Source organism: Molossus molossus, unplaced genomic scaffold, assembly GCF_014108415.1.
Source record: "Molossus molossus isolate mMolMol1 unplaced genomic scaffold, mMolMol1.p scaffold_m16_p_10, whole genome shotgun sequence".
NCBI classification, from domain to species: domain Eukaryota; kingdom Metazoa; phylum Chordata; class Mammalia; order Chiroptera; family Molossidae; genus Molossus; species Molossus molossus.
In genome coordinates, this window is record NW_023425345.1 from 10,952,852 (window position 1) to 10,978,023 (window position 25,172).

Consider the following 25,172-nt stretch of genomic DNA (forward strand, 5'->3'; position numbering starts at 1 on the left):
CCGTGGAACCCTGTTTTCCTCCAGAATAGCTTGCAGGCTACTGCTTCTTGGAACAGCCCCCCTTTAAATGCAGCCAGCAGAGGGGCGAGAGCAAAAGACGGGAAATCAGAGATGAGTATTTGAAGCAAGGGGTGGCTGGGGACGTGACACAGGTGGACACGATCGGGATATACTGTAGAAGTAGGACCAGCAGGACTTACTGAGGGAAGCTGCTTAGTAAAATAATTGACGTAGTGAAGTGTGTTGAACTGGATGTCTTCCTGGTACCACGTCAGCCGGCGGGGAGGGGAAGGAGCCCGTCGCTGAAGCAGACCTTTGGTTTGCCGGAGCCGCTGACCCACACCTTCCATAGTCACTAAAGGGACCTCTGGCTTTGACCTTTACTCTTTGGCATCAGGCTTTCTGGGGCGTGAAGCTCCTGGTTTTTCTCTGTCGAAGTCCTTTCCATCTCTCTTCCTCCTTCTGCCCCCTTTAAAATGAGAAAACCCTCTGCCTTCTTTAGGGGCTCGCACTCTGTCATTGTGGGAGCCTGCACCCTGCATCCTGAGGCAGCTTTTTCAGTTTCCAGAGTTTATTGTTAATGAAAAGTGCACACCAGGCTGAAATCCCTGGCAGGAGCCGGAGCCACAGGGCACACCGGGGCCAGCAGACGCAGGAGCAGCCAATTTCATCTGGCTGTTCTCTCTCGTCTCCTCCTCCTGCCCTCCTCCTCCCCCCTTCATTTTATCAGAGAGGTTTGGCCGGACTTGAAGGAGCCAAAAAGGAACTGGAGGGGCCTGAGCTTCTAGCAGCCAGTGACAAGGTGTGGGAGGACAGTGGACCAGGCCTGGGGCACATTCCAGTTCAACGCGTTCTCCTGTGTGTGTGTGTGTGTGTGTGTGTGTGTGTGCGTGCGTGCGCACGCATGTGTTTCAGTAGTAGGCCCTGGGGTCCAATAATATTGATACCAATAATAATAGCTGACATTGAGTGCATGCCGTAAGTGCAAGCCCTGTTCGAAGCATTGAACATACCTAATGTCAATACATTCCCCTGGCAGTTCTAAAAAGTACTTACTAATATTATGCACATTTTACAGTTGACTAAACTGAGGCACAGAGAGGGCAAGCAACTTCCCCAGAGTCACACAGCAAGTAAGAGGCGGATCCAGAAATCCTACTTAGGTAGTGTCTGGTTTCCAAACTACCGTTCTTACCTCTCAAAGCCCAGGCAGAGGAACTGGATATGTAAACCAGCAGATAATAGTCATGTAGTTTGAAAGTCCTGTGAGGCAAGTGTGGGTTAGTACAGGGAGAGGCAGAAGGAGGGCAACATAGAAGTCATGTTTGAGTCCATTCTTAATTGATGAGTTCAGTTTTCCCTGGCCGGAAAAACAGCAGTGTGTGTGTGTGTGTGTGTGTGAGAGAGAGAGAGAGAGAGAGAGGGGCAGCAAGCAAACAGTCCTGCATTAGTGGGCATAGCGGGCCTGGCCGTGATTGGTGGAAGCTGACGAGATGGAGGAAGGTAGGCGGGGGTCCTTCAGGGAGGGTCTTAGGTAGCCTACAAAGGTTTTTGTTTGTTTGTTTGTATAGTGCTTGGGAGTGTTAGATTTCAACAGCAATTATTACTCATTTTGTCTTTGCTCAAAGGACATTTTAGGTGAAAGCCCAAAATTTGAGACGTAGCGATGGAGTCCCTGTGGCTGAGGCAGTGCTGAGGACCAGGAGCCTGTCCTTCGAGGCCTCCCCTGGCCCGGCCCCCGGGCGTCTGCCTGGGACTCCAGGAACTCAGATGAGCAGAGTTTTGAATGTCACTGCTTGAGAATATCCGGGTTGGGAGAGAAGCATTTAGTGATGTGTAGTTATTTACTGTGGTTGTGCAGCATGCACTCAGGAAGTTTTGAGTTCACTCATTTAATAACTATTAATTGAGCCCCTATGCCAACATGCTGAGTGCTGGAGAGACCTCCGTGAGTGAAATAGAACAACCCTCGTTTACTAACGGAGGAGACAAAATAAACAAATACGCAGAAGACAAGTGCAGTAGGGCTAAGAAGGGTCCACAGGATCATATAGGACCTGGTGGGCCACCTTTGGAACTTTGGGTTTTATTTTGAGAGAGATGGGAAGTCTGGATGATTTTGAGTAAAGAGGTGACAAGATCAGCCAGCCACTTTGGGTCAGAGTAGCTTATGAAGTCCAGGTAGCTGGTCCCTATCAAATGGTTAATAAATGGTAGTTGTGTTTGTTATTACCCATTATGCCTTTTATAGGGGTACTGTTCTGGTGGAAGGGGCTGGTGAGAATGATCCTGGTAAAGGGAGTGGGGTCCTCAGAAAAGAGAGGCATGTTCCCTTAATGTGACAACGGGGTGTCTAGTAACAGTGGTGATGATGCCCTTGTCCACCTGGTTGGAAAAATTGCCCAACTCCTCATGATGCTGAATGGCCCACTTTTGTCCTGGTCGGTAGCTGTTTGCCCCAACCCTCGCTCAGTGACATCTCTGCTGTCCCAGTCATAATGAGATGGTTGGATAAACAGTGTTTGTGTATTGCTGTCCCCCCCCACACAGTGTTTGAGAACAAAGATAAGATTGTGATCATCATGGAATACGCCAGCAAAGGGGAGCTGTATGATTACATCAGCGAGCGCAGACGCCTCAGCGAGAGGGAGACCAGACACTTCTTCCGGCAGATCGTCTCGGCCGTCCACTATTGTCACAAGGTACCGCGCGGCCGGAGCGCTGCCCACGGATGGCTTTTATGCAGCACGTTGTTTTTTTTTCGCATGATAAGGGTGATGTCTGTTCATTGTGGTACTTATGGAGAATTTATCAAATGGAAAGAAGAAAATTACCATCACTCAATTCCAGAATCCAGCGATAACCCATTGTTGACATTTTTTTTTTTTTTAAATCCTCACCCGAGGATATTTTTCCATTTTTTGTACAGATAGAGTGGGAGGGAGAGAGCGAGAGAAACATCGATGTGAAAGGGACACATCGAGTGGCTGCCACCCGCATGACCAACCAGGGCCGGGGACAAACTGCAACCGAAATACGTGCCCTTAGCGGGAACCGAACCCGGGTCTCTCCGGACCGCAGGCCGATGCTCTAACCGCTGAGCCAAACCGGCCAGGGCCATTGTTGACATTTTTATTTGTTTCTTTCCAATCTCATTCCTCCCACTCTTACCATTTGCTTTTATTTTAACTTTTTATTTTGAATAATTTTAGATTTACAGCAGATTTTCACGATAGTACAGAGAGTTCCCATGTATCCCTGATTCAGCTAACCCTATGGTAATGTCTTACCACCATAAATTACTGTAGTATGAATGTACCATTACGTTCATTACGTTGCCATTAACAAAACTTCAGATTTTACTTGGATTTCACCAGTTGTCCACCAGTGGTCTTTTCTCTGGTCCAGGAGTAACACATTGTATGATTTTAGCATAGTTTGTATCTTGCTTTTTCACTTGGTATTTTTTTTTAATCCTCACCCGAGGATATTTTTCCATTTATCTTCAGATAGAGTGGGAGGGGGAGAGAGGAAGAGAAAAGGGGAGAGAAAGAGAGAGAGACAGAGAGACAGACAGACATCAATGCGAGAGGGACACATCGACTAGTTGCCTTCTGCAGGACCTCTGCCAGAGCCAGGGACAAACTGCAACTGAGGTACATGCCCTTGACTGGAATCGAACCCACAACTCTTTGGTCCTTGGGCTGACATTCTAACCGCTGAGCCAAACCGGCCAGGACTTACTCAGTATTTTAAGCTAAACATTTTCCTATGTTACTAAAAATTCTCTGTAATTATTGTGATGATTGGACATTTGGGCTGGTTCTAATTTCTGGTTATTATAAATAGTGATCAACATCTTTACACATGAACCTTTTCCTCTCTTTTGAATAGTTTCCTTACAAGATGTTCCAGAATTGGAATTACTCCACCATAGTTTTTGAACCTTTTGTTGCATCGATCACATCCACATGGGTCACCTATACATACTCATAGACATCCTGTCACAACATACCTGATGGGATGTGCTCCTGATACAGCCATACTTTAGCCCATGGGTCTCCGGAGAACGAAATGAAGTCCCCAGATAACTCCAAGACAAATTTCAGCCATTGTTGTTATTAATCCTCTTATTTATACTTTCCCCCAGAACTGTCATGCCTTAAACAGTCATTCACTTTGAGGACAACAGTGACTTGAATCCAACATAGTGTTCAGAACAGCCAGCTTCTTCATACAGATGATCGCAGTACAGGGTCTCCTGGTTTGCCAAGCATTTTGGCTAATTGATAGTGGTTCTGGGAGTAATTAGAAAATGATTATTCAGATCAAAAGCCCGTAACCCATGTGAACATTATTTGACTTCTTGCTGACTCAAGGCCCCGATGATTCAGATCATACAACATTTTGTGTTTTATCAGCGGGCATCATCAAAAAACACTGCAGACGGTGTTTTTATTGTTTGAAGTGTCTGAATACTTGGATTTCCTATGTATGGGACTTGATTAGACTAATTCCATCTTCTTGTGAAAACCAGGAATGCGACATGTAAACCACTCTACTCCCTGTATTTAAAAATAAAGCAGAATTAGGCACCTTGTATTTTGTATCTTTCCTCCAGGAGCCTGGGTTTGTGCATTTCTGAATTCACAGCACACCCTGGACGGTTTGGATTCGAAAGAGTCACAGAAATACATGTTATTTTCCTCTCTCCGATCAGTGCTTTTGGAAATGTTAGGAACTGTCAACTGGAAAGGAGAATAAGAAAAAACCAACTAGAAACAGGCAGATTCTGAACGAAGGAGATTTTGACTGGAAGACAAAGAATTCCTAGCCAGTTTGCTTAAAAGAGCAGCTTAGATTGTAAATGTCCTTTATAGTGAATCATGTTAAAAACGTCCTGCTAATTATCTGCCCAGCCCCAAAGAGCTGGTTCTTTCAGTTCCACTCATCCTCCCCACCCCCCACCCCCACCCCCGAAAGAGACTGGGCTTTGAGAGAGGCTGGAGCACACCAGTTGTTACTGCTGATGACTCCTTTTCACCTCGTAGCCGGCTGGCTGCTTGTCCCTGCACTCGGCTTCCGGCCTTGCCAGAGTTTGCCTGAATGGAAAGGTCAGCCAGGATGGCAGCCACCTGCTCTGGTCAGCCCAGTGGCTGTGGTCTCACCGACCCCTCCCACCTTCACCCTTCACCTACATGAGTCCTGCCGAGCACAGATGGACTTGTAAAATCTTCCCTCCCAGCCGCTTGGGAAACACCCTTGGTAGCATCTCTGTTATCCTCAGACAGAGTGAACCAGGCTTCTTGCCAGCATCGAGGAGGCAGGCAGACTCACAGACAGACAGACAGACAGACAAGCGAGGTCTGGGAGCCCTGCATCCTTAGTCCCCAGCAGAGAAATCTGCTGCTTCCCTGGGAATCACATCACAGACCGAGATCGTTTGCCGCCACCTGGGACTGGATTGCTTTCACACGGTGGACTGGCTTTCCGACAAAGGGTCCCCCTGCTGTTCTGCAGGCTCTGGGGGAGAATGGATTCCAGTCATTTTTCCCTTAACCACACAGCTAGTGACTAATGCTCTGCTGTCCCGGTCTCTGGCGGGAGCTTCATGACAGTCAGAGCAGCCCTGAAGGATGGAGGCAAAGACCACCGGGCTGGCGCATCTTTCATCTGTCAGACTTCCCTTTGCTCTGCCTCCGCCTTCTCTCCCTCTCATCCCATCCGCTGCCATTCAGTTCCCTGTCCGCCTGCTCGTTTCAGAATGGCGTGGTCCACCGGGACTTGAAGCTGGAAAATATACTGCTCGATGACAACTGCAATATTAAGGTAAACCTCTTGCCTCGGTGATGGATATGCAGGGCCTGGGACGGCATCCGGTGGGGGTCTAAGCTGCTGCAGACTGCAGCCTAGGAATAAGGTGGCCGCTTCCTTCCCTGCCAGGCGGGTGGGGAGCGTCCCTGGGCTTGAGTCCTCGGTCCAGTTCAAACAGTTCCATTCAGTAAGCCGTGTGCCCACGTTCAGCGACGTGCCAGACATTCTTCTTCATGCTGGGGTAATTAGGTGAGGAGAATACAACCCCTGTCCTCAGCCAGTTCATGGTCTACAATCACTGCCATCATTGCCGTGAAAATACGTGTAACAGTAACACTTTACGTATGTATTTCAAATCCTATGTGTCTGACATCACTTAAAGTGGGTCTTCACCAAGAACCCTGTGAGATAGGTACTGCTATTGACGTGATTTCACAGACGGGAAACTGCAGCACAGAGAAGTTCAGTAACTTACCCAAGGTCACACGGTGGTAGGTAGTGGAGCTGGGGTTTGAACCCAGGTCTGTCTGACTCATGTGCCCGTGTTTGGACCACTCTGCTCGATTTGCCAGCCGGGCCCCAAGTTATTTTAGAGATGTGACTCTTTCCCTGCCCTTTCTGTCACTCTCACCCGTGTCTCCTGCTTCTCCCTCCCGACTGTCTCACCCCTGAGACCTGCCGTGAACCTGGGAAGCTGACTGAAATGATGGTGGCGTTCGCTGTCGGGAAAGAGCCTCCCGTCAAGTGATGGAGTTTACTTTTGTGGGGAGTATTATTGCTGGCTGCTGCTGGAGCCAGAGAAAGTCCTCCGGGCCAGTAGGGTCCAGGTGCCTCCTGCAGAGCACTCGGAACGCCCCTTTGATCACATCTGCAAAACAAGCAAACACGGTTTCAACATAAACGGAGTTCGCCGCGTGGGTTTCATCATGAAACGGCCTTAGTGCCCCCAGCACCTGGGGATCCCTCTAGCCGCTGGTGACATTAGTGCCTCACCCTTGGTCCCCGGACGAAGCCTGGGAATGACCTTGCATCGTCCTCTTTGTGGCTGTTGTTGCTCTAAGTCAAGGAGGTGCATCACGGGGCGACCGTGTCCTTGCTTGGAAGGATCCACGTGCGGATCTCGGTGACCGTCATTACTCACCACCATCCTTCGAGAGGCCCCTGGAAGCCATGTCTGGTCACATCTTGTTCTTGCGAGGAGTTGACTGTGGTCACATAATTCTGTGTGGTCCTTAGAATAAGGCGGAAACAGTGGGTTAAAGCAGTTTCTCTAGGAACAGGAAGGGAAATCTCAGGCCCCTCTAATTCTGGCAAAGCAGCTGGAGTGTTTGAGGAGGAGCCCTGATGCAGTTTGAAAATTCCATCCTGTGTGACTTACTAGTTCCTTGACACTGGGCAGTTGACTTCACCCCGTTTCCTCAGCTATAAAATGGGGGAACAGTAATGCCCACAGGCTTGTTTCGAGGAGTTAGTGGGATACTCTGTGCTTAGCTTTATGAACTGCTGAGCACGGTGCAGCGAGTCCAGGTCAAGAGCAGTTTGCTTTGGAGTTGGACAGCCTGGGTTTGAATCACAGTCCTGCCCGTTGCTGATGGTGTGTTTCGGTCAAATTACTTGCCTGTCTGAGTCTCAGTCTCCTCATTTGTCCAGTAGGGTTACCAGTCCCTGTCTCTGATGATTGTTGTTGTTTTGTTAATTTTTTTCTATGAGTATTTCCTGAGCAGTTACTGTGTGACATGCCCTGTTCCAGTCCTGCGGAGTCAATGACGAACATGAGGATTTTAGACAATATATAGTCAAAGCACTTAGCACTTAACTCTTTTTTTAAAAATTATTTTTCTTTTATTGATTTGAGAGAGAGGAAGGGAGAGGGAGAGAAAAATAGAAACATCGATGAGAGAGAACATCGACTGGCCGCCTCCTGTATGCCCCCCACTGGGGATTGGGCCCACAACCTGGGCATGTGCCCTGACTGGGAATTGAACTGGCGACCTCTTGGTGCAGGGTCGACGCTCAACCACTGAGCCACACCAGCCGGGCAGCAGTTAACTCGTAATGTCCAAGGTGCTTGCTTAAGAGAGGAAATTGAACAGGAAGTCAGTTGCTCTGAAGGTACCTGGTGGTCAGGCCATTGGTAGAGAATTGGGTTCTGGTTTAGGGACACATTCTGAGAGTTTGTGTCATCCACTCTGGTAACTTTCTCTGCAGATTCTTCCTTCCACCTGCCCCCAGGGCTCTCAAAACTAAATGTGGTCTTACAAGGCCTGGAATGTGAGCCTGTCACTTGGGGATTGGCTTCTGTAGCACAGAGTAACCTCTTGCTCCCATGATGTAGTCCCAGAAGCGATAAGGCGCATAGCTTCCTCGGGAGTCAGAACTGCCCAGAGGAAAGAGTGGTTAGAATTCTGAAAGCCATTGTGCTGGGGACAATAGGCAGGAGCCCAGGAGAAGGCTCGCTGTGTAAGCAATAGCGCCGTGATGGTGGGCTTCCCAGCTCCCAGCTCCGAGTCCTTCAACTAGGAGCCTGTCCTTTACGTAGGAAAATAGCAGACACATAGCACATTATAGAAATTAAGCTTTTGGTCATATCTGTTTCTTTGGGACTCTTAATTCTTAAGGCTTTCTATTTCTGGCACTTAGCAAGGAAAAACACACACCTCCCACACAGAAACTAGACCTTCCCATCTCTGACACAAATCCTTCCTTCTGCTTATTCAAGGCATCCTGCTAGGATCTGAGACTCCTACAGCTTGAAAGAACCTTGAGGGTCATTTCCAAACCCATTGTCTTAATGATTATGGTCCAGAAGGGCTCAGGGATGTGGCCAGGATCACACACAGTGAATCAGCCTAGACTTGGTTATTGTGTCTTTGTTTCCCCAGAGCGTGGCACAGTGCTCGTCACACAGTAGGTGCTCTGAAGCTGTTTGATTTGGAGTGAAGGGATGACAACCAGGATTAGGACTCACATGTTTGACTTCCCAGACAAATTCTCTTTTCATCGTCTCCCACCCACTTCCAAGGTTTTTAAAAATGTGTTTCAGCTGGTGTTGATTTGTCTTCCGGCTGGATATGCTCAGCTCTTCCCGAGTCAGCATTTTGCTGAAAACATATTTATAAAGGACACTTGTGATAAAGGTAGGCAGGCACAGACACATGGCCACAAGCTGGCCTCTGAGTCCAAGAGGGACCATGTCAGCAGTGTCTGGACCGGGAGACCATTGACGTTAACAACCTATGACCAAACAGTGGGATATGAGCAGCGAGGTGCCTCTTGGAGCCCCCTCTTGCATCTCTCGAACTGTGGGTGCATCTTCTGTATTTCAGGGGTAGGGGCTGCCACCCAGGAAGCCTATACAAATGCTCCTGGTTTAAACTTGTCCCATGTCGCTGCAGTTGCGGTGTGAGCCGGGCAGCTGCTTCTCATCCCTTCCCTGCCTGATGTTGATTTGCAAAGAGCACATCTGGCACTGGGAATTACTGATCTGGCCACTGCGAGAGGGTGTGGCTTCTAAAAATATTCACCCAGTCGGTCAGCAGAAAGAATGAGAGCGATGTGCTGCTTTGGGTTGCATTCCGTACTCCGAGGAGAAGCATGTCTACCAAAATAGACACCCAGCATAGCATTAATTTGCAATGAATAAAAACGGGCCAGATTCACATCCCATTCTCTGGGAGAACGGCATGCCGACAATTCCCATGGGAGGCTCCTGAACAATGCCTTGCAATGAGGAGCGGTCCAGGCACCAGGGTCAGGGGACCTCCTCGAAGGGGGCTGGGAATTTGGTGAGCTCCCAGGACTCAGAGTCGAGGGGCGTCGGGGAAAGGGCCTGTTGCCCCTGATGACAATGGAAACTCAGCTGCTGGGGATAAGAAAAGAAGCTTTGAATGGCGAGGGCTCAGGCGAGGTAGAAGCCTCTGAGGCTTAACAAGACCAAGCGAGGCAGTTGGGCTGTGCGCCTCCGGGCTGAGCAGACACATGCGAGATGTATATTCATGCATTAATCAATGCATCCGTTTGTTTGATCGTCTGCCCCTTGATGTGAGTGTATACACATATATCCATGCGGGCTTGCACTCACTCATCCATTCATTCAGCAAATCGAGTCTCTTCTGTGGGCAGTATTTACTCAACCACAGATATTTACTAAGTTCCTACTGGGGATGCGGCCCTGGGCTGGATGCTGGGAATTTCACTAGTGAACCTGATGGCCAGATTCCTGTCTTCTTGGAGCTCAGAACCTAGCACTTGTTAAACCATTAGTCGTGATGAGTCATGAGAAGGATGAGGACAATCAGGTACCTGCCCTAATGGATTTAGACTTTCAGTTCCCGACAGAAGCAGTATATATATACTGTAACTGTCCGGCAGTGAAGAAAATTCCTGCAGGGGTACATTGGAGGATGGCAGGTAGGGTGGCCAGAGAGGGCCTCTGGCATAGGACTCGAACTCCTTGCATCCACTGAGCTTTCTCTGGATTCTTGGCCTCTGCACACGTGGTTCCCTCTGCCTAGAATGCTGTTTGCCTGTCTGTCCTTCGAGCCTCAGCTTGAACGCCTCTTCCTCCAGGAGGCCCTTTCTGATCCTTGTCCCTGGGCAGGACCAGGGGCCCTGCCGTGTGTCTATAGCGCCTGTGTAGCACTGGCGGTGCTGGGCAGAACTGGAGGGTCTCTTAGCCGGACGGACCAGAAAGCCTTTGCTGAGGAAGTGTTGGCTGAAATGGATTTGGAAGCACAGAAGTTCAACAGGGAGGCATGTGGTAGACTTTCAAGGGGAAGGGAGCAGAAGCACAGGAACGGGGCATGGAGGCTAGGGGAAAAAAGCAACCTTTATTGAGCCCTTGCTAGAAGCCAGAGCCAGAGCCAGAGCCAGACCTTCCCTGTGCCTTCTTTCACCGGGGGAGAGTCTGATTACTCCATTTTGCAGACGAGGAGGCTCCCATGGCCAGTAAGCGTGGGGCTGGGTACAGCTACGGCTGTTGGACTCTGAAGACCGGGCACCTGATAAAGTCTATCCGTGACTGTTCCCACCCAGATGGGCCCCAAGTCCACCAAGGCGTCCCATGAGGACACGGTTTGGTCCTTGCCTCTGTTGGCCTCACCTTGTGTGTAGCAGCTTGTGTCCAGCTGCCCTGGGGGACTCCAGGCACAGGGACGCTGGAGCCGAATGTGTAGTGAGCCGAGGGGGTTGCTCATTCACCTCCGAGGCACCCTCGGCTGAGAGCGTCCCCAGGTCGCGTGGAGTCGGTCGTTTCCCGGCTCTCTTGAGGGGCGGGGTGAGCTCAGATCTTTTGAAGATGAAAGCCGACCTCCTTCCCTTCTGCTCACCGTTCCTCCCTGCCTCCCCCTCCTGACAATGTGGGAGGGAGGCTGTCGTGGGTAAAGCCACAGCCATTACCTCCATGGCCAGAAAGGAGCTGTGGCGTGTCCTCTTTAAGGGGCTGCCATCTTCCTGAAGAGTTCTGCCGAAAGCTGTTTCCCCCTCGGCCACCTGAGAGCAGAAACCCCCCTCTGTGGAGCTTTAAGCCAAGGCAGCTCTTCCTGCATGTCTCAGGCCATCTCCATGTCCGCTCTGGGCCTCAGTTTCCTCATCTACGAAACGGGGATGATGATGGCACCCTCGTCATAGTGTTGTGAGGATATAACACATCCATATATGCAGTGCTCACAGACTAGTGACTGGCCTGTAGCAATGCGGCTATTGTTATGATTCGTCATTGTTGCTCTTATCTCATGTCATCTGATTTTGGTTTTCACAGCATCACGTGGTGCTGTTGTGCTCCAGTGTCCAGCAGGAAACAGACTCAGAGGTTCAAGCAGCAGTTGCCAACATTGACTGAGGGCCATGCAAGGCATGCTTTCCATCTGTCTGTCATTCATTCGATTTTACATCAGCCCTGCACAATAGGTTACGTTGTCATCATTCCCTGGTGGATAGATGAAGAAACCCAGGTTCAGAGTGGCTAATGTTGGTCGAATCCCCTGAGGATCTTGTTAAAATACAACCTGACTCCGTAGGCCCGGGGTGACGGGGCTCCTGCAGTTCCCTTACTGACCCCCAGCCGTTGCCCATGCTCCTGGTCCTCAGAGCTCGCGGGAGGAGGGCGGAGTTGACGAATGCACCTAAGGTTAGAGTTGGGAAGAGTTGAAGCTGGGATTGGAACTCAAACACTCAAGCTCGACATCCCTTACTTTTCCCCTCATGCCTGCCGCCTCTCACTCTTCTTTCAGAAATGAAGGGTGACTTCAGCTCTTTGGTGGGCCGTGTGGCACAGTGTTTTCAGCTCTGTGTCTTGCCTGGCAAACAGTGCTCAGTAAACCGAATCACCAGCATCATTGTAACCGCTGTGACTCATGGAGTTGGCTGGGACCAAGATCATTTCAGGGCTTTACATGCATGTTCTCTGATCCTCACAACACCTTTATGGAGTGGGGTCTATTATTATCCCCATTTTGCAGATGAGGGAGTTGGGTAACTTGGCAGGTCCCAGCAATCACGTAGCAGTGCTAAGCCCGCGGTTGGCCCCAGGTTCTCCTGGCTCCTGAACCTCTGATCTGTTCAGCCGACTGCATTTCCTCTTAGACACTGCAAGTGACTGTCAGACCATTGCCTGTATTGTCATTGTCACCAGCATCCTTTCCTAGCAGTTAATCATCAGCAAGCTGACACTTCCTTTTTCATCGGGGGAGCTCACAGTGACTATTCATGTGATCTGAGGTTAATCCTTTTACTAAATGGTAAAATATATGTAACAGAAAGTGTACCATTTTTTAGGTGTACGCTTTAAGTACATTCCGTGGCTTTAAGTACATTCGCATCACCACTGTCCATCTCGAGAACATTTGTGTCTTTCCCAACTGAAACTCTGTACCCTTTAAAAAAAAATTCCCCATTGCTGCCTCCCCCCAGCCCCTGGAAACCATCATTTCACTCTCTGTCTCTATGACTTTGACTACTTGGTACCACATGTGAGTGGAATCATAGCATTTATCCTTTGGTGTGTGGCTTGTTTCACTTAGCCTGGTGTCTTCCAGGTCCATCCATGTTGCAGTGAGGTTAATTCTTCTGAACTGTGAATGATCATTCCCTAGTTTATCTTTCTAACTCCGATGTTGTCTGGCAGGGTGCACTTCCAGAAAGGCTGGGGAACAGCACAAACTCCCAGAGTTAAAGACATGAGTGCTGACATCCCCGTTTCCTTGAGTCCAGGCTGAACTGAACCCAGTGCGGGGACAGAGCGTGGTTCCGAACCAGTAGGGGCCGGGGGAACAGTCCATCACCAGAGGTGACCAGTGTGTCAGCAAAATGTGACTTTTAAAGGGAAGCCCAGATGCCTCTTTGTACACCGCTGGTGCTCTGATACAGAGAAAACACGGATTGGGGGGAATCTGACGCCCGTGGGGTTGTCTGTCTCTGTGACTTCAGCAAAGCTTTTACGCCCTCTGACTCCACACGCTTCCCTCACAGAATGAGGGGTAGGATTAGCGTGGCCCTTAGGGCTCTGTCAGGTTGAAACCTTTTTTGGAGATTTTGGTTATTTTTGTTTTATTATGTTCAAAATCATTATTTTCCCATGCTTTAGCTTTCCCCAAATTTCTTTTCTTTCACTTTCTTCTTGGATTTTGCCTTTCCCTAGTATCTCCCGTGCTGTTTTACTTAATATTTTTAGTTCAATTCACTTTTAAAAACTGTATCTATTTGAAATAGGAGCCTTTTGTAATCCCCTTATATGGAAAACCAGTATCATGAAGTTACTAAAGTTACCTATATGGATTTAAAGGTGGGAAGCAAATATTTATTGAGCTACAATTCTGTGCCAGTTACTGTTCTAAGCATTTTACACACGTTATGTTAATTTTTACCATGACCCTGTGGGGGCAGATTCTATCCCTACCTCCATTTTACAGATGAGAAAACTGAGGCTTTGAGAAGTTGCATAACCAGCAGCCACTTCATGGAAGCTCCATAGGGCATGAAACCTAGAGCCACAGCCCATGTTTAAGTGGCTCAAGGTTGGAAAACTGTGTGTGCGTGTGTGTGTTGATTAATACTGCTTTTCCGCCGGAGTGCCAAGAACATGGACTAATCTAGATTTCTATTCGTCTTCTGTCAGCGGCCCTGACAGTTTTACTGGGAGAGGCTGATAAACATCAGTCTGTGAGGATGGGGGTGGGTACAACATAAACACACTTCTCAGAAGGGCTGCAAAGAAAGCAAGGATGCGCGGACTCAGAGAACTCCTGGTGTGGGTGCGTTCGCGCAGGGATTTGCACGAGGAGCTGGCAGGTGCCTTGCACACGCGTGTGCATCTGGAAGCTCCTAGGCGCCCCGGATGCTGCCGACATTGCGGGGGGCAGGAACATGTCTTCCTCGGGGTGTGCACTTGCTGTGATACAGTTCCTGCCTTAGCGGCAGTTGGAGAGGATGAAGCCTGCGCCTTCTCGGTCTGTCCCAGGACTGTAGCCATTTCATTGTCCTCTGATTGACAGGGCACACTTCACAGAGCTTCCCAGCAACTTCCTGAGAGCAAGCCAGGCAGGGGCCTTGATAAGAAAGTGGAATTCGGGGCAATTAAGTGCAATCTGACCCTGAGAATGCGCTTTCTGAGGGCGGTTTTTCACCAGCTACTTTCAATGACATTCCATTCATTCAGGGCCGACTTTCACAAAATAGGCTTATTCTGGGGGCTACGTTCACAACAGAGCCCCACGCGTTCACAGGCGGGCTGGGCTGCGCTCTGGGCATGTGACTCGCTCCGCCCGAATGGAAATCAGCCTGGGGAATGGCAGAAGCCCTGGGCTCCGCTTGCAGGGCGGAGGGAAGGCTGAGTGGGGTGGAGTAGCTGTCCCTGGCGGAGGGGCTCCGTGTGGGAAACGTTAGAGACACAGGTTTGCATGGACGCTTGCTAGTTAGCTCGCCTGAGATGAACCACCTCGGCTCCCTAACCCTCAGTTTCCTCATCGGCTAAATGTTTTTTTTTTTGTTTTTTTTTTTAAAGTGATAAAATATCGGCAACATAAAATTGACCACTTTAACTATTTTTAGATGTACAGTTCGTGGCCTGAAGCACATTCACATTGTGTGAATGGGGTTTGGGATCGGATTAGATCAGAGTGTGTCACAGTGCCTGATACTTGGAGGTTGTTCAGTAAGCGGCAACTAAGTTTATTTTTGTTATTTCATATTGTCAACTAATTATCTTATACTTTCCGAAATATAATGCCTATTCTAGTGACATTGGGTGAGGGAAGGTGCTAAGAAGTGGGTGATACAAAGGTGAGGGGAAGATGTGGAACCTGCTACCTGCCTCAAGGGACTCAGAGTCTAATACACAGGGTGAAAAAAAAAAAACATATATAGATAGATAGATAGATATAGATATAGAGATATAGATACATATATATTTATAGATACATATATATACACACATATGTATACACACATACGGACACTTTATATGTACACACACACACATTATATGTGTATGTTAATATATATGTGGGAAAAATATATACACAAATACATATAGATACTGGGAAGTGTGCGGCCACAGAATAATAGATAAAACACTTGAAGCAAGTAAACAAAGGAGAATGACTTCCATCCGTGTGCAGTACAAGAGCAGCAGGCGAGGTGGAACGTTTGCATGGGGCTTGAAGACTCGAAGGTTATAAAGCACTTTTGCATTCATGGTCTCATTTGGATGGATTTAAAGAAAAAAATCATTCTCAATGATCTTGTGAGCTGGAACAGAATAGGGATCATGGATTCCCATCTTCTGGTGGGGAAACGGAGTCTTAAGAGTAGCTAAGGGACGCTAACAAGCCGCCCTGGATCTCGCTTGTCTCTGTAGATCGCGGACTTTGGGCTCTCCAACCTGTACCAGAAGGACAAGTTCTTGCAAACGTTTTGTGGGAGCCCACTCTATGCGTCTCCTGAAATTGTCAATGGGAGGCCCTACCGCGGGCCAGAGGTGAGCTGGTTGCCCGTTGTGGGTGGGGCTTGGGGGGAGAAAAGGCCAGAGGGCAAGAGCTGGATCCAGGAAATACTTTAAAAACAACCCCCTAAAAACAAGCAAAGAAAACTTTCCCATATATAATTACAAAAGCCATAACATACACCCTTGGGAGAAAATTTGAAAAATCCAGAAAAGCCTAAAAGAAAAAATAAAGTTACCTGCAATCTACCCACAAAAGATAACCAGTTAATATTTTTGTGACTTTTTTAAAGACTTTTTTTCCCCAGTGTAAATCTCTGTATTTCAAAAATAATTGAGCCCAGGCCCATGTGACTCAGTTGGTTGGGGTGTCGTTCCATGCACCTAAAGGTTGCTGGTTCGATTCCCGGCCAGGGCACATGCCGGATTTCTTGGTTTCTCTGTCTGTCTGTCTGTCTGTCTGTCTGTCTGTCTGTCTGTCTCTCTTCCTCTCTGTAAAAATCAATAAAAATGATTTGAGGTCCTTGTATATGTGTATGTGTATATATACCTTGCCTTTTTTAAACATTATTTTGTGACATTTTCTGAATTTTTTTTTAAAAACTTAGTTTTTAATGGTGACAAAGTTTTATTGTATGAATAACTATACCATAATTTAATCACTTCCCAAGATTTAGGCAAATCATTTTTACTTTTTCCTCATTATACCAAAACTGATAAAACAAACATCAAACCAAAACCCTCCTAACTCTGGGAGTTGACTGTCTTTTTGCAAAGAATTTTGACAGCCTGTATTTTCTGATGAAGGAATACATTTTAATTGTATTTCCTAATTCACGAGAAATGCACTTTTCTACATGCCTGAAGCCTTCAGGGCCGCTGCAAAAAATGTGTTATGTGGAAATGTTATTTTAAAAGCGGGTGAGTCGTGAGTGACTATTTTCTTTGAAAAAAAGATGGTTCTCTTTACAGAGAGATTTCAGCCACTTAGTATTCTTTAAATAGCAGCTGTTCACTGGGTTGAAATGTTTCCTTCCAAATATTTATCTGTTCGAGAGTGTTTGGGGGCAGGGCTGGAGGCTGAAGAGAGGGGTGCCAAGAGCCTCTGCCAATTACAGTGAAGAGAAAGTCTTTCTGAAGTAAGAATGTAAGGGCGGAGCATAGGATTCCATCTACAAAACTGTAGAAACTCGACACTGGAAATTTATCATCGATAACGAATGCCTCTTTGATCTTCGAGGATCTGTTTCCGAGGTTACAAGCCGGCAGCCTGAAAACTGGCTGGCGAGCATGCTGCATTTGGCCACATTCGTTTCTCTAAGAAAATGGAACGAACATTTAATAACCGGGAGATTTCACATAAAGTCTGGTTTCTGACTTCTCTTGAAAAACAAAAGGATCCAGCAGTTCCGGGTCTGTGTCACTTTGAGGCAGCAGTTAGCCAAGCGGGGGCTGCCTGCTTAAGATGGGTGAATGGGGTCTATAGTTTGTCTCTGTCCCCAACACTCCGCGTTGTACCCCAGATTCTCTCCGGCTTTGTTCATGTTTGTTGTCTGCCTGGTTCCGGTAAGCACTAGGGTTTGCTGCCCGATCCATTGGAAGATACAAGAAGAAACTGATTCCTGGATTAGCCTTGCGTCCCAGTCTTAACCTCTGTCACTGGGGTGAGGCCTCTGGAGAAGCCCCTTAGGGCCTTGTGCCTCAGTATTCTCGTCTGTCAAGTCGGGGCTGACAGCCATCCAGACCCTCCCTATTTCACAAAATTATAATGAGTATCAAGAAGGTCATCTGTTCGAGAACGTTCTTATGTAGTTGGGACCGTGTGGGTCTCGGTTTGAATTGGAAATGACCAGGTGCACCACATATCAGTTGTCAGGCAGCCATGGGAACCTGTCTGCCAGGTGCTAAATTCAGTTCCTGGGGTCGCTGGGGGTGGCTGCTCACACACTGTGATGTTAATGGTTTGGAAGGCATCTGGCTCTGCTTCCCAGCTCTTGTATGTCCTCTCTCTCCGCTGCAGGTGGACAGCTGGGCCCTGGGCGTTTTGCTTTACACTCTCGTGTATGGAACAATGCCCTTCGATGGTTTTGATCACAAAAACCTCATTCGGCAGATCAGCAGCGGCGAGTACCGGGAGCCCACGCAGCCCTCAGGTGCGTCTCGGAGGGTCAGAGGCTGAGGGGGAGCGGTGGGCTTACCTGCCTTAGCTCGCGCTTTCTGCTTCTGTTAGTGTCTGTGAGGCGTCTCCTGCCTTTCCCTCCTCCCCCCAGGTCTCTGCTTTCTGGCAAGTCTGGCTTGTTAGGCTGCTTTACCCAAATGTTCCCGAAGGAACATTTCACAGTGAACATTCTACACGGCAGGCAGGCTCGGAGCCCCGTTCCCTGGCTGTGTGACCTTAGGCAAATCCCTGACCCAGTTTGGGTTCAGTTTCTCCCCTAAAAATTAAGCATCTGGAAAAGGTATTACATGAAGTCTCTTCCGGTCCATGTAGAATGCAAACCACCCTCACCAGACTGTCAGTGCCATGAGGTGACCACTGCCCTTTTGCACCACTGTGCCCAGCTGAGGGCATGGCACATGGGCGCTGTTTCCTTACCTGTTGCTGTGTAACAGCTCTGTCCCAACCCCCCAAATAACCAGGTAACCCACCCCTCAGTTCCCCAGGTTGGCTAGAGCTCTTCCGGCCGTGCTTGGGTTGCTCCTGCAGCTGTAATCGGATGGCAGCTGGGGCGGGGGCTGATTTTTAGACACCCCTGTGAGGGTTCTTTCTCCATGAGGTGCCTCCCCAGGCCTCTTAGTGCAGGAGGGAGCCTGGACCTCTTACCTGGCAGCTCAGGGCTCCAAGGCGGGGAAGAAGAAGCTGCCAGGCCTTCTCCGTGCCCGTGTGCGGAGGCCAGGTAATGCCGTTTCTGCCACTTCCCATTGGTCAAGGCAGCCGAGCCATAGCTCCACCTCTTGAGGGGAGGGCGCCACAGCGAATGGAAAGGTGTGACAAGGGGCCGTTTTTGGAATCCAGTTAACACAGACACTTCATGTATCTACATACACGTGTACACACACACACACAGGCGATTCTCACTGTTCATGTGGTTACGTCCTGTGAGGTTGCCGTGAACACCGCGCTGTGAGTGCCGAGGCATTGCTCCTCAGGGAGACCCAGGGCTCCGTTCCTCTGCTCCCAGTGCCTTTGTCCACTGAACAGTAGAGAACCCTGTTTCATGGCTGTTTCTGTTTAAAGACGCCTCACTTAAAATACACTGTTGATTCACTGACATCGGACCCGCGGCCACCAGCACCGGGCCTCACGCCTGCACGAACTTGCCTCCCACCCACAGCCTCTTGTCCTGAGGAACTCGAGGCACCTGGGGGCATTTTAAACTGCAAAACCGCCAACATAAGGTTCAAAAATGTGAAAAACATGGACCGAATAGACTGGAAAGGGCACTTGGTAAGACACAAGAACAGAGACAACAGGGCAGAGTGTTGTCCCCTCGCTGGGCCTCAGCTGGGAACACACACACATGTCGGGGCAGTCCACGCTGTCATTGTTCTCCAACGACCAGTTACTGAGGTTTAGGTCCCACATAAATTTTAGCGAGCAGGCGAATTTACAAGTGCAGACGAAATCTGTGAATAATGAGGATTGACTATTGCATATGTATAGATAGATTCATATCTCTGTATATATTTTTTTCAATAAGCCAATCTGGTTTGGGTGGTTTTTTTTTTGAGACATTTCAGGGTACCTCTAGGGCGGTCTTATTTGTTTCACCAGCTAACTGGGGTTCCTGGCACGTACTTGTTGAAACTATTTTGTTGAATGTCCGAATGAACGTCGTCCTGTCATTTTTCAGGGGTGTGGCTTACCCTGGATCCCCTTGCCAGGCCCTTGCCAGCTACTCGTCGGCTCACAGAAGTGGCTGGGGGGAGGTGGCGCCTTCCCAGGATGTAATTCAACCCGCACGGGGGAAGCGCAGTTGGATCTTTAAAGTCAGTTTGTAAGCTGTGAGAGTCATTGGGTTCCTGTGGCCTCCTGGACATCCCTCTGGGGCATTCCTCTAACTCTCTGGCAGCAGAAATTTGCAAATGGAGTTTGTCAGACGGGCGGTAAGCTGATAGCAGACAGATCAGCTCTCTGATCTGACAGTGCAGCACACTACGGCTTATGTCAGAGAGGGAGCGGAGGTGAGCTCATCGGGCGTGGGTCTCAGAACCTGGCCAGGGCCAACCTGGGCATGGCCCCTTTCACTGCCCAGGTGTGCCAGGTCTGAGCTCTTCGCCAGCCTTCTCTGTCTTCTCCTCTCTGATGAGGAGTCTTTTTCTCGCCGTCTCCGCCCCAAATGTCCTTGGCGTTCCTACACACTTTCCCGATGACCCTGAGCACTGCATGTTTATACAAGCCTACCTTTGGAGGACTAAAGAGAACCCTAGTAACCTAGACTTGTTTTCCCTTTTGGTGAAATGATATCCACCAAAGGAATAGGAGGGCCCTGCTGGGGTTGGGTCTGGATTCTTTCCCAGGTACCCGGCCTGGACCATTTTATAAAGACTGGAGTTGACAGAGAACTCAGTAGTTCACAATATTCCTTCCCAAATATACAAAAACATGCCAGGGTGTGAGGGTGCACTGGCCTGTGGTTGTAAGTTTGTTTTTTTATCCTCATCCGAGGACATTTTTGCATTTATCTTCAGATAGAGCAGGAGGGAGAGAGGGGGGAAGAGAGAGAGAGAGAAACATCGATGTGAGAGAGACACATCAACTGGTTGCCACCCACACGACCCTGACCGGGGCGGGGGACAAACTGTAACCGAGGTACGTGCCCTTAGCGGGAACCGAACCTGGGACTCTCTGGTCCGCGGGCCGATGCTGCAAACTGGCCAGGGCAGTGTGGTTCTAAGTTTTGATGAGGCTTTTGAGATACAGTCTGGAAGACATTGGCTGGACCGAGACTCTGATTGGAGTTTTCTGAAAGTGAGCATGTGTCCTTAGCCATCCTGGACTGTCATCCTTGTCACAAAGCCAAGAGCTCCCATTAAGGCATCTTCCGTCTTGTCCCACAGATGCTCGAGGACTCATTAGATGGATGCTAATGGTGAACCCTGACCGCCGGGCCACCATCGAGGACATCGCCAACCACTGGTGGGTGAACTGGGGCTACAAGAGCAGCGTCTGTGACTGTGATGCCCTTCACAGCTCCGAGTCCCCGCTCCTGGCTCGGATTATCGACTGGCACCACCGTTCCACGGGGCTGCAGGCCGAGGCCGAAGCCAAAATTAAGAACTTGGCGAAACCCGGGGCCTCTGAGGTCATGCTGGAGCGGCAGCGGTCACTGAAGAAGTCCAAGAAAGAGAATGACTTTGCCCAGTCTGGCCAGGACTCGGTGCCCGAAAGCCCATCCAAGCTGAGTTCCAAGAGACCCAAAGGGATCCTGAAGAAGCGAAGCAACAGCGAGCATCGCTCTCACAGCACCGGCTTCATTGAAGGTGTCGTCAGTCCCGCCTTACCCTCTGCTTTCAAGATGGAACAGGACCTGTGCCGGACTGGCGGGCCCCTCCCAAGCTCCCCTGAGGCAGAGGTGCCAGGAAAACTTAGCTCCAAACAGTCGGCCACCATGCCCAAGAAAGGCATCTTGAAAAAGACGCAGCAGAGAGAATCCGGTTACTACTCCTCCCCGGAGCGCAGCGAGTCCTCGGAGCTGCTGGACAGTAATGATGGGATGGGCAGCAGCGTCCCATCCCCTAGCCCTCCGGACCCCACCAGGGTGACTGCCCACAGCCTCTCCTGCCGCAGGAAGGGCATCTTGAAACACAGCAGCAAGTACTCCGCAGCCACCCTGGACCCGGCCCTCGCCAGCCCCGAAATGCCCACACTGGAATCCTTGCTGGAGCCCAGCATCCCTGCCGAGGGCCTCTCCCGCAGCTACAGCCGGCCTTCCAGCATCATCAGCGATGACAGTGTCCTGTCCAGTGACTCCTTTGACCTGCTGGATTTGCAGGAGAATCATCCTGCCCGCCAGCGCATCCGCAGCTGTGTCTCTGCCGAAAACTTCCTCCAGATCCAGGACTTTGAGGGACTCCAGAACCGGCCTCGGCCCCAGTACCTGAAGCGGTACCGGAACCGGCTGGGAGACAGCAGCTTCTCCCTCCTCACGGACATGGATGACGTGACTCAGGTCTACAAGAAAGCGCTGGAGATCTGCAACAAACTCAACTAGCTCCCCGGGGTGCAGGGGTGGGCTGGGGGTGGGTACGAGGGAGGAAGGGAAGCAATGACTTGTGCTAACAAACTGGTTACCTCTTTGCTGGCTATGACAATAGACTGATGAGGATTGGTGCCATCTCTCTTGGCCAAGGTTGCAGCCTTGAGCCAGCACCTAAAAGGGAGAAGCGGGCTCTCTGCCAGTCCTGTTGACTGCCACTCAGAATTTGGGTCCTAAATTGGCATTGGCATTGGCTTATGGCACCTCCTAGAGGAGCAGCTATCCAGGGGAGGTGGTATTGGCCAGCACTTAGAGGGTGGGGAGGAAGCATATGGGAGAGGGAGCATTTCTCTAGAAGTCGTCTAAATGCTTCTGGAGGAGGGCGAGAGAGACAGGGCCACCTGCTTAGGGTGAGCTCAGAGCTTTCTCCCTCTCTCCTCCCACGAGCGAGCTTGGCCTGACTGCATGGGGCTGGCAAGTAGATTTCAGCAACCCGAGCTTGAATCGGTGATCGATTGATCGTGGCTGCTGGCTGTGCTGGTGTGCGTAGCCCAGGTACAAGGGAAGGAGTGCTATGATTGAAGAGTCCTGGCTGCCATGGGGACGGGAGGGGGCAGTGGCACTCGTGGCGTGTAGCTGCCGTCCTTGACCTGCCTAAGCCTTGGGAAATAGGTTAAGGCATCCTGTGGGATCTACGCTATCTCTTAACGCTACTGGTGTGGCATTTGTCAATTTGCTACTCTACCTTGAATGGAAGACAGGGCCTGGATCAGAGAGAGAATGCTCTGAGCGAGGCAAAGGACTTAGAGTCAGCCCATGGTGATTTTTTGGCTTCTTTCCTGATGTCTGCCTTGCTATTCAGCTCGGCTTCCCAAGGGTGGATGGGAAAAGGATGGTGGTGTCAGAGGTCAAAACTGGTGTGTAACAGAGCTTGGGACTCTCTGTGGTCCTTGCGCGGATGAGTGGAAATTGACCCACACCAGCAAGGGGACAGCTTGTCAATCTCTTTACTATCTCAATATTAACTGGAATGCCGCCTCCTGGGTTCATTCTCACCTGCGCGAATGCTCTGAACTGGGTGTGATAGTGTCCAGTCTCCAGAGGAGTAACCGACTCACCCGCTGACCCTGCTTAGTAGTCCCCGACGGTTTCCCCATCCACCACGTGTGGGTCCTCAGAGGTCGGCATGTTTGCTTCTAGGAGTTAGCGTGTAGGTGGGATATTTGGATGAGGAAAGGCAAGTCAGGCAGAAGGTGCTTCCCCCCCAAATCTAGGTATTCTGAGTCATGGGTGTGAATGCCTAGGCTCTGGGGGAAAAGAAAGTTTCGCCCATTCAAATGAAGAAGGTGTTGAGAGAGCAGAGTGGGTGGGAGGTCGCATACTGAAGAGGAGACATTTCCCTAGAAGTCAACCCCATGGTTCTGGAGGAGGCAGAGACGAGGGCGATAGGACGCTTATCTTCAAAAGGAACCTACATAGGTTTGGGACGTCGAGGTGCCCAGATTGCAGGTGACAAGATGTCACTCTCACAATGAGATGTCTTCAGACACTGGGTTTGGAATTCATGGTCTTATTTGTGACTTTGGGATGACTTCAGACTGCTGGGCTGGGAAATGATTTCGAGTTGACCAACTCTGGTAGCCACCTAGAGACAGAAGGAGGACTAGTCTTGGAGGTATATTTGGGAAAACCAACAGGCAACCGCCCTCTCCTAAGGAGATGGCTGCATGTCTCCCCTTTGCCACCAGCCCTGGGATCCGTCTTGCACATTCCGTCAGGTTGAGCCGAGGAATGTATTGTGGGAAGCTTCTTAATTTCCTTTCATTCAATCCCACCTCCTTCCTGAGCTCCAGCACAGGTTCAGAGGAGAAGAAATCTGTAGGTGGCAAACTGCGTGGGTGTGTGGAGGGCGTTCTGCAGCCTCGAGCTCCGGCGCCTGATCTTGTTTTACGAACCCTTTTCGGGGCGCTGCTCTCCTCGCGTGGCAGCGGGCCCAGTGGGTGGCTGTCAGTGGGACTTAGGTCTAGCACCTACTTGCTGGTTGGCATTTTTCCCTTTTGCCAAGGGATTGCCTCTGTGTAGCATTTTCCAGCCGTCTAATCTTTAAATAAAAATGACACTATTAAGAAAATCCATTCTCCCTCCCCGCTACCCTCCAAAAAGAAACACACATATACGTTCTCTTTGGTCAATAAACCCAGACTGGATCATGGCAAAGACAGTGCTCCGCCCAGAGGCAGGGATTCCAAGTACAGTCCTCCTGGTGTGCTGCTAACTGGCTGCTGGCCTCAGGCACCTGCAGAGTTTGGGGATGAGTTTTCCCTTAGGTGAGACTGGAGGGGTGGGTTAGCTGGTCTCTCAGGCCCTGCCTAGTTGTAACATTCTGCGAAGTCCTCTGATTCTAGATGTGATGTTGACTCTGTCTTTTCAAGGAAAACCTCGGAATAGAGGGGAAAACCCAGAAAAGCAACTTCCCTGCTTCCTGATTAAGTCCTAGCGTCCCCACCTGCCGGTCCCCAGCCAAGGAGGTGGTGCTGGATTCATGTCCATGGAATCATAAGGGAGAGACACTGACGACCTGGTGGACCTGGCAGGAGGTTCGGCATCATCTCTCTTGGGCCTTTCCTTGCCTCTTGGGCCTTTCTGTGTCTTAGTTTACACGTCTGCCAAAGGAGTAGAAGGATACTTCTTTTTACAGGTAAATTTCAAGGCATGATCAGTTTTCAGGAAGTGCTGCAAGACCCCAGGCAGAATGAAAAATGCTAAGAACTCACTGAATTTCCATCCCTGTTGTAAGGTGCTGCTGCTTCAGATGACAGGGAGCACTTTTCAGGGTGGAGCTCAGGTGAGGGTTGCCCAGGCCTGCTGTCTTGAGTACAAATGTGAATGATCGACTGACTGCTTATTGCCAAACTGGAAATGTTCTGTAGGGATTAACTGGCACGGTATCATTCCTAGAAGAAAAAAAAAAAGAGAGAGAGAAACTTGACTGCACATTTTTTAAAAAAAAAATCCAAGTTGTGACTTTTATTTAATTTCTATTTTTTTTTTTTTTGGTAATAAAAAGTTGACTTTTTTTTTTTTTATTTGAATTTGTCTTTTCTTATTTATTGGTCTGAAAGGCATTTCAAAGGTATTATAATAATATATTGGTGTATAATTTAATTGGTGCAACATATTCTATGGCTCCAGTCAAAATTGGTTTTCACTCATTTGATTGG

The 25,172-nt window shown here is 49.5% G+C and overlaps 1 protein-coding gene across 1 annotated transcript in view; it reads left to right on the forward strand.

The window, feature by feature from the left end:
* Nucleotides 1–24,877, forward strand: part of NUAK1 (NUAK family kinase 1) — a 72,583-nt gene extending 47,706 nt beyond the window's left edge. The window contains exons 3-7 of the mRNA XM_036253155.1: nucleotides 2,551–2,702; nucleotides 5,764–5,829; nucleotides 15,668–15,787; nucleotides 17,772–17,904; nucleotides 20,813–24,877. Coding sequence (XP_036109048.1) covers nucleotides 2,551–2,702; nucleotides 5,764–5,829; nucleotides 15,668–15,787; nucleotides 17,772–17,904; nucleotides 20,813–21,966 — 1,625 coding nt within the window. The 3' untranslated portion in view covers nucleotides 21,967–24,877. The remainder of the gene's footprint in view (nucleotides 1–2,550; nucleotides 2,703–5,763; nucleotides 5,830–15,667; nucleotides 15,788–17,771; nucleotides 17,905–20,812) is intronic.
* Nucleotides 24,878–25,172: the final 295 nt, after the last annotated feature.